The sequence below is a fragment of the Eurypyga helias genome, unplaced genomic scaffold (genome assembly GCF_000690775.1).
Source record: "Eurypyga helias isolate BGI_N326 unplaced genomic scaffold, ASM69077v1 scaffold6317, whole genome shotgun sequence".
NCBI lineage: Eukaryota > Metazoa > Chordata > Aves > Eurypygiformes > Eurypygidae > Eurypyga > Eurypyga helias.
The window spans coordinates 1-9,730 of record NW_010263586.1 but is presented as its reverse complement, the minus strand read 5'-3'; the positions used below and the strand labels follow the sequence as shown (position 1 = coordinate 9,730).

Genomic DNA, 9,730 nt, shown 5'->3' with positions numbered 1-9,730 from the left:
CGGCCTTGTTAGGCATAATTGGGTAAGAAAAGTATTGAAAGTGGGGCTGCTGAGCCGTTCGAACATGCAGTATTTTCACAGCCAAGGAGAGGAGAATACATGCCTTTTTAAGGCATGACATTAAGTGCTGGAAGACAAACTCAGGATAAATCACTGCTCGGATGCCTGGGATGTGATACTTCACTGCCTGCTTCTCGGTTTGGCCCAGAAGGAAGTACAGCACAAGGGTCAGAAGGTACAAACTGAGGTACTCAAATGCTTCACACAGGAAGTTTAAATTGAAGACCTGCCCAAGAATCACTGGTCTGTAGTGTCACTTCATTTTAGTTGGTGTAAATACCTTTTAAGCAAAATAAAAAATTTAAAAAACCCAAACAAACAAAAAATCAAGTGTTTAGAAGAAAATTAACATGGAACAAAAGCAGGGAATGATGCTGCAGTACCCCAAGCTGTAGACACGCTGTTGCTTTTGGAGCCTGTCCTTCAGCCCCGCTGCTTTCGGTTTCGAAACAAATCCCAGTTACACAACTGGTCTGATGTGTTGTTGAAAATTTTTGTGGTGTCAAAAGGTTTACAGTTGCACTGAAAGTTCTTCCAAAACGAAGAACTAAAAAACTTAAAGGTCACCAGCTCTATACAGCATTCCTGAGAGTGCAATTAATCCTGTATGCAGATGGTAAAGTCAAACCATAACAAGACAAAATTATGGATATTGCCTTCACAGTTTAATCCACTGACATACCTGTATGCAGATGGTAAAGTCAAACCGTAGCAAGACAAAATTATGAATTCACAGTTTAACCCACTGACATAACACCACCCTCACATTAGAATAAAACTTTCCTGGATGTTTCTGGTATAACATTAAAGTAGAAAATAAGTGAAGTTGTTTAATTTTATCTATTTTTCCCTCCAGATTTAGAAAGCTTATTTCCAGTTTTGGTGTATGAGAACTTAGAGCCATCACCCCTAATTGCTCAGTTTGTCAGTGTGGTTTCTAAAGATGACCCACTGCCCACCAGCCACATGAGAGAGGGTTGTTTATACCAAAGTCCTTTTGCTTTGCCACTGGAAATTAGGCCACATCCTCCTCATCAACCAACCGCCTCAGAAATTTGTAGGCGCACATCACCTCTCCAGCCACTTTCTGCTGGATCGTGCCATTGTCCCTCTATTTTGCAAGAGCAGCTTCCACACTGGGGACAGTTTAGATTACTGAGGAGATAGAAATGGAGCTGTGATGTGAAAGAACGAAGACACAGACCGTAACTCCTCTTCATCTGCTCCCAGATGCGAAGGAGGAAGTGTTACAAAAATCCAAAGGCAGTGTACTGTGTACATCGGTGTAATTCCCGATACAGCCACAAACAAGGCAGTTCCAACAGGTCCTGACTGACCAGAAAATAAGGAATAATAGTACAATAGCAAATTGATTGTAGCAGTCTAAATACTGTTTGTTCACCTTGCAGCTTCTCGATGAGCCCGGACAGGATGTCACAATTAAGGATGAGAACAAGACACAGGGCAAACAGCAACAATCATGACAGGTCTAGCAATTTTGACTCAGCCCCATGGAAGCAGTCTCCAAGGTCACAAGACCTGTAGCCTCGCAGACTCCCAGCTCAGAAACCAGCCTTCACTTCGCAGCTGCAGCCAGCTTAAATCAGGTGTGGCAAAGCTCCCTCGGCCCAGAAACCACCTAAGTTGCACCTGCCTTCTCCAGGACTCCAAATACCCAACTCCAGCCTCCCTAAGCTCCCTGCTCAGGCAATCAGTGGCGTCTAGGGCATAAAGCTTCACCTTCTCTATTTAAAGAGGTGGTGAAGGTGGTGAAGCACTGGGACAGGTTGCTCAGAGAAGCTGTGGATGCCCCATCCCTGGAAGTGTCCAAGGCCAGGCTGGATGAGGCTTGGAGCAACCTGGTCTAGTGGAAAGTGTCCCTGCCCATGGCAGGGGGGGGGACTGGATGATCTTTAAGGTCCCTTCCAACCCAAACCATTCTATGATTCCATGAAACAAGGCTTCCAGTGGCACAGAGTGTCTCCTTGCAGTAGGTGCACAGTGCTCAGCACAGTGACCCCAACTCCACATACAAGAACTTGCCAGGTCATTTCAATAGCCAGGCCACAAGAAATCCGGATGGGAAGTATGTCCTGACGGTGACAGAGGTCAGTAAGTCCCCAAGACGACCTGTCAGGAATGAGGATTTAAGCTATCAAAGCTACTTGATACTTTAATTTCTAGCAAAGCCCAATTTTAATTTCAAATTCCAATTTTAATTTCTAGCAAAGCCCCAAATCCATAAGATGGGCTCCAGAATCTAACAGAAGACCCAATAAATCCCACTGGAGATTATCTTTTAAACTCACTCTGAATTCTTGAGACAGAACTAAAAAACTGAATTTCTACAGAAAAGGCACAAAATTACCTTGCTTGATGACTAGTTTTAACAGGATGATATGATAGATTTGTTAAGAAAAAAATAAATGCAACCACAAAGGTCCTTTCCCTCACAGAGCACTGCAGAAGTGTTGCCCTCTGTTCCAAGAGGGAAGGAAAAACGTTAATCTGTCTACTTTCCTTTAGATTTAGCATGTTTGAGCCTGCAAATGCAAAAAAACCCACCCCATATTCTCAGTCTGCTCATCCCTTTCCATGCTCAGCTTCAAGCCACACCTGCTGCTCAGAAGGAAAGAGAAGGCCAGATTCCACCTGACAGCTGGATCCTCAGAGGATGTGATCCACATGAGCTGCCTACACTTTATCTTCCTTTGTCCATAAAATCCCAACAAGAGACAACCGCAGTGTACTTGCCAGAGAGAAATATCCAACATTTCAGCGAACAAGAATCATAACAAGAGCACCCCAAAGGAGAACAATCGACCAGTCAGGAGACCATGCAAAAACAGCTGAGCAAGCTTTTTAAACACAAGTCCAGCCATCTGAGCAGGCAAGGAAGAAAACAAGGGCACATTATGCTGCCTCCGCACAACTGGTTCTGCTTTATTCAGAGTTTAGCTGAGCATCTGCCATCCTATTCCACGTGTATCCAAGTGTCCCAGACACATTCAGAGTTCAGACAGCAGCTTTGTGACCGACCGAGAGGCGAAAACGCATCTGAAATCGCATTTCAGCAAAGCTCTACCTGTAGATTTCGCTATTTGAAACACAACCACCAGATGGTTCAGAGTTCCAAGTGCTCTCTGGGGCAGAGTTACTAACAATCAGTATAACATCAGCCTAGAGCAAGGTCTTCACTTCAGCAATTTGTATTCGTAGCACCAACTTCTTTTTATGAAGGCAGTTCCCCACATTTGTCAATCGAGGGTCTAGAGAAGCAGTGAAAAAAGATATAGCAACCAAAAATACAGAGTGGTTTCACAGTTGCTGCTGAAGCGTGATGCACTTGAAAGTTTTCTTATTCACAACAGTCATCCATCCTTATATGCAAAACCTGACACTGCCACTTCACTGTCACAGTCACTTCACAGTCCAGGACAAATTTAGAGGCATGTTTTAACCAGTTAACAGACAAGAAAATCCTTAGCCTCCTGGCTCTTCATCCATCCTATTTGCAAAGAGACCTGCTCCTTCATTTCCTGCGGAAGGAAACACATCCAAACATGACACGACCTGTTAGTCCACAGCCAGGAAAGGACTTTTAACACATTCACCTGAACAAAAGAAGATTTTTGTGGTTATTTATGTGTGTTCTCTCTAACAAGATGCAAGAGAAGTCAAATGGCCAAGCCATTACCAAAGAAATTAGATCTCTTCCCCCCCCGAATCCTAGAACAGCTGACTAAACACTAACTTGCCAAAAGAACGACACGCAAGATACGTTTTTCTGAACAGAAATGCTTAGTGAGACTATTCTGCATTGTACTTTGCCAGCCCTGATAGATAGCTGTGCATTTCCCAACCCATTTTACCTTTTTTTAATAATCACAAAGGCTTTTTACGCAAAGACATTTTTGAACCGCTAGATCAAAGGCGTCACGCACTTCAGCATTTAACTTAGGCAAAACAATTCTTCTGGGGGGACAATATTCCTGAAAGATGCTCCCCACTGTCTGTTCCCCGTTTTTATCTCCCAGGGCTTACAAGAAAGCCTTGGGGGGAGAAGGAGGACAGACTTTTCTCAAGGGCAGGGAGTGACAGGACAAGGGGTAACAGGTTTAAACAGAAAGAGGGAGATGGAGATGGGCCATCAGGAAGGAATTCTTCCCGCAGAGGGTGGGGAGGCACTGGGACAGGTTCCCACAGAAGCTGTGGATGCCCCATCCCTGGGAGTGTCCAAGGCCAGGCTGGATGAGGCTTGGAGCAACCTGGTCTAGTGGAAGGTGTCCCTGCCCATGGCAGGGGGTGGGAGTGAGTGGGCTTTAAGGTCCCTTCCAACCGAAACCATTCTGTGATGACTCACCTCACATTGCAAAGAATAAGAAGATTCTGGACCGCAGGAAGAGTGGAATTTTCATTCTGTCCTGTCACCAGGTGCCTGTCCAGCACAACATGTACAGCATCCGGACTGCTGGCTAAACAAAGGAGAACAGCAACAAGGATTGTTAGTGGGGACTTCAGTCTTGATTTTCATAATAAAAACCTCAAAGCATACATTTTAAAGTTGGAACTACGCTGCAGTACAATATAAACTCTTCTTATGTAAGACATCGAAGTTGTAATCACCATGCTACAGAGAGCCAGCAGGAAGGTACTTACTTTCTGGCCAGTAACACCCCGACGTGTTATTATCTACCAGCAATTGTCCAGTCCTCCAACTAGTATTTAAGTTAACTCATCCCAGACAGAGACGTTAGTTTGTCAGTAACAAAACCAATTTTCTTCTCCCTCTCCCAGCCACTGACTATCTAAACACAGGCCTTCTAACCCCACGCTTTTCCTCCTCTTGCTTAGTTTGGCAGGACCACTGCAGCCCAGCACAGTGACATAACAGGTCCCGGCTTCTAACCGGTCAGCACTGACCCCGTCATGCAGAAGGTGGCAGCAGCAGCTCACTCCGAGCATAAAGACGCCGTCTGAACACACAACCAGGCTGACGGCAGCACGGATGGAAGAGGATTAAGCAAAGACTATACAGCAATATGATAAGACAGGGGTATTTCTTCTTAGTGAAAAATAGATGCACGGCATTAGGAGCCTGGTGTGTCCCATCCACGTGTGTGATCTCTAATCTGGCCACTTCAAATTCTATCAGTTCAGTGGCTGACACTATTCTGTTAAATAAAGGACTTAAATACCACAGGCATCTCACTGTTCTCTTGAAGGACAGATTCTAAAAAAAAAAATACCTAACAAAAAAGCAGACTGAATGCCATCTGCAACCAAAGAGACCTATTTATAGCTGATTTCATTCTCCCTCTTCAGCACTGCAAGAAAGCAGCATGTAAAGGAGAATTTATAGCTGATTTCATTCTCCCTCTTCAGCACTGCATGTAAAGGAGAACGACACTTTTCCCTGCACATCCAGAAATCGTCTAGGAAAAGGTGACATTTTTGTGCTTTAGTGCTTTCAAGTTTCTCACACAGGACAGAATTTCAGATTTCTTCACCAAAAGGGCTGTCAGGCATTGGAACAGGCTGCCCAGGAAGGTGGTGAACCCACTGTCCCAGGAGGGATTTGAGACAAGCGGATGAGGCACTTGGTGACACGATATTAGCAGTGGTGGTATTAGCAGTGTCAGGTTAAGGGTTGGACTTTATGACTTTAAGGGCTTTTTCCAACCTAAAGGATTCTATGATTCTGTGAAATACTAGTAATGAAACAAAGACTACAAAACCAGATGTAGCTACGAGTAAAATACCTGATGGTAAAACACACCTAATCAGAGCAACTAGAAACATTCATTAGTGCCTCCAGCTTTAAAGAGTGGAACCATGTGCTTGCATAAAAGACAACTCCAAAATCAAGAACTTAGCCCCTCCCAGCAGAGCACACACTCCCTGCCTGGCAGCAGAGAAGCAGCTGTAGGTCGATGACAACTCTGCTGCACACACCCTTCCCTTCTTCCTTCACAGCAGGGCAAGCGCCCTCATGTCTACGCTGGGGTAAAAGAGCACGTGTGGACAGCCACAGAGATCGGTGTGCTGAACTGCACCTCTCCACACCCACTATTCCACGGCCCTTCTTAAAACACTCATCGTTTCTAATCCACTGGGATTTTTTTTTTTTTTCCCACAAAATAGGAATGCAAGATGACAAAGGCTGTCAGAGTCCTGTTCAGCTGTGTGGAACCGGCACGCAGCCACGACACATGAACCTCTCCACACCCACTATTCCACGGCCCTTCTTAAAACACTCATCGTTTCTAATCCACTGGGATATTTGTTTTTTCACAAAATGGGAATGCAAGATGAACAGTCCTGTTCAGCTGCGTGGAACCGGCACGCAGCCACAACACATGAAGTGCTGGACAACAAGAGTGACTTACCACTAAACGTGGCTCCCGAATCTTTCACAAAATCTTCCACAATAATGGACAAACTGGCAAAATTCGGCTGCCTTACTAGTTCATACACAGAAGGCTGGAAAAGAGCAAAAGGAAAGTTTGGTTTACTTTTTATAAAAAAGCCAACCAAAACCAAACAACTTCACCTGCAATTTATTTTTCTGTTCTCCCTACAATTCTCCCAACTGTATACAGGACACAAAGCAATCAAAGCATAAAACCGAATGACCACAAGCAGCTTCTGTAGGTTTTCTGTAGGGAGCAAAGTGAAAACTCTTACACAAGATAAATAGTGACACCAAGCACTCCGTGCACATGGCCAGGACGCTGAACAGCGTGCAGGGATTAGCCATGAAAGTGCAGACCTGCTTAGCTGTTGGACACAAAGGCTGTGCCACTTGCTGAGTCCAAACACCACTATGAATATGGAAAACAGCTTAAGTGAAGAGAAAAATCGAGTACTAGGTTCAGTTTATATGACAGAAGGAACTTGAATTTTATGGTTTCCATAGCAACTATAGCTGGGCCACATCATACCTCTTATTTAAAAGATTTTACTATGGACTGTAACACCAAATACAAGCATATCAGGACACTGATAACTTTTGCGAGTCCCATAAATTTAACTTCTCAACTTTGCGTGTAAATTTTCAACCCCAGGAGCTGTACTAGAGAGGTTTGCTTCCTCTTGGTGCACAGGTACGAGTGCCATAGAAACAGGATGTGATGTCAGAGATATGACTGTCCACCAACAGTATCTGGCTACTTTTTGACTTGCAAGCCAGTCTGTACAAACAGCCTTTTTTCCTAAGGCTTCCTCTACTTTTTAAAACTAAAGAGCAACTTGAGAAATGTAACTTATCTCCAGCATTCATGAAACCGAAAAAAGTAATTCTTAAAAGCCCTCAGCTATGAAGTCCAAGAGCTGCAGCAGTCATTCCCAGCATTTTATTGATTCTGTTTGAAGTTTACTGAACAATCAGAAGGAAAACTCTCCATGGAACAGCGAGGTGAGACAATCCCTTCACGCACTCAGTGCTGGACCCCCTCAACAACAAGTCTGTACATAAACCAAGGGTACCAAACATGCTTTATATTTGTGGGCAGTTCTAGGATAAGACCAGGAACACCAGAACCACCACTTGAAGTTACAGGCCCACACACAGCAAAAAAGCCCCCAGCCAGCAAGTTAGGGGAAAACTCAACCTACCCCTGTCAGGCTGTATCCCTGAAACACCCAGGATTTATCCTCATTGGTGGCACAACACAAAGCTGCAACTCCATGTCCAATGGCACAGATAGGCTCTAGGGAAGAGGCAAAGCATATTTGAGCAGTTGTAGGCATCTTCAAATCTCCAGAACAGAGAAGCATTAATGAGATCCCTCGTGTTACAGCATGTTGCCTTCCTGCAATAAAGTTACACTGCAGCGCTTATAGTCTCTTAGGCTGTACAGCTTTTTCCTGTCCACTTGCTAAGTTACTAGCTATTAACTCCAAGTCCAGAAACAGCACTAGTCAAACAGAAAAACATACACTCAAATGGTAAATGAGAAGCACAAAAAAGCCCTGATGAGCTACAGCCTTAATGATGGTCCTGGTATATTCCACATTTGGCTCTGAACCTTGAATCCTACAGACTTGAAGAGACTTTTCTGTACCACTGTAGAGAACCCTCTTCTGACACAGGCACTGAAAAATTACGGTTACAAGAACTAGACAGTTCCATAAAGACGACACATTTCTCTAAAGCAGCTCTTCCCAGTTCTGAATGCTCTTCAACTGTGTAAGCATTTTTAAGCCACTGGAAGGTAACAGTTTTACAGGAACAGTACTTTAGTACTATTTTATTTAACAAAATATCTGAGGATGTTCACCTACTGCTCTCTGTGCTGAAGTGCTGCAGTATCTTAGCCAGGTACCCACTGTTTGCAAGGTCAGTCACAGCCCCGGGACAGTCTGGAATCAGCAGTGCATGGTATCTAGCGCCTGGGAAGGAGGAAAGGATAAACTAATTGTGATACAAGTAACATACAAAAAAGCTTGTTCATAAACCCATTTCAGATTTGACAAAATTAAGACAATACCATGTAAGTCAGCCAAACACTGAATGAACTAAAGAAACGATCAGATATATGTGGAGTAGAGAAAAAGGTCCTTTTCAGGACAAAGGCCATACGTTTTTAGTGGGACATTCTTACCCAGGAAAAGCTTAAAACCACTGTGTCTGCCAGACCCTAGCTTAACAAAATACTTATTTAAAAATACCCCAACACATACAGTGTATCCTCCCTCATACGTATGTATACGTGCTGTGTGTGTACAGAATGAGAGAATTGCCAACCCAAGATAAATAAGACAGTAACTACAGTTGCCAGGACTTCCTCTTAAAACACAAGTTTTATGCCTTTCCTGCGTCAGTCTTCCCTAAAGACCGAACACTAAGAAGCATCTGTTTTCCTGGTAACACTAAAGCCATTACCATCAATCGACTCCAACTTGGCAGGGTTCGCATACGATTTCATACGGAAGTCCTGGATCCAGCGCACGTTGCTCTCGTTCACATCCACAAAATCAATTGACTTCCCCTAGGGAAAACATGGTTCACAGACTGTGGTTAGGATCTGCGCAGAGACATCCGCTATGTCACCCGAAGGATAAACATGCCGTGTTTTGAGAGACCTGAGATCTCAAACCCCTCAAGTCTTCCCCACCGAAGTGGTTCTAATAACTCTCCCTCCTCTCTGTGGGTATCACACCAGACAGAGCACTTCAGAACCATGCTACAGGAAGCCCAAATTCAGTTCAACATTAAGAAAACAGAATTTTTAAACAGAATTCTGTTTTCAAAACAGAAATTCTTTTAATTTAATTAATTTCTAATCCATAAAGCAAAAAAAAACTCCACTCAAAAGAAGTTCAGTGTAATTCTCTCTTGCCAACCGCTGCCAAACGAAAAATCACAGTAACTGCCCATTTTTCCTTACCCCAGGAGTTGCAACTTGCAGATTAAAAGCAGAACTAGTCAGTGTAAAGCAGTGAAGGAAGGACTGCGCCGACACACCTGAAAAAGAGTCCAACAAAGAGTCCATTATAATTTAATCCTAGCCACGCTGGCTCATTTTAGCTAGTAAAGCTTGGGGTTTTTGCTCATTGTAAAAGCTCCCGATCGTTTCAGAGGGTTAATGATGCAAGAAAGGCACAACCTTCACTACAGGCGAGCTAGGCACTGGGCAATACACACATCCAGCTGTGGAACCCCCAA

At 43.9% G+C, this 9,730-nt stretch overlaps 1 protein-coding gene across 1 annotated transcript; it reads right to left on the bottom strand.

The window, feature by feature from the left end:
- Nucleotides 1–3,469: 3,469 nt before the first annotated feature.
- On the bottom strand, nucleotides 3,470–9,529 carry PDDC1 (Parkinson disease 7 domain containing 1; the record flags this gene model as incomplete). The annotated part of the gene is made up of 7 exons (XM_010156085.1): nucleotides 3,470–3,599; nucleotides 4,424–4,535; nucleotides 6,450–6,543; nucleotides 7,678–7,772; nucleotides 8,347–8,454; nucleotides 8,948–9,053; nucleotides 9,453–9,529. Coding segments are annotated over 7 exons (599 nt in total), but the record flags the coding sequence as incomplete, so codon positions are not given.
- Nucleotides 9,530–9,730: the final 201 nt, after the last annotated feature.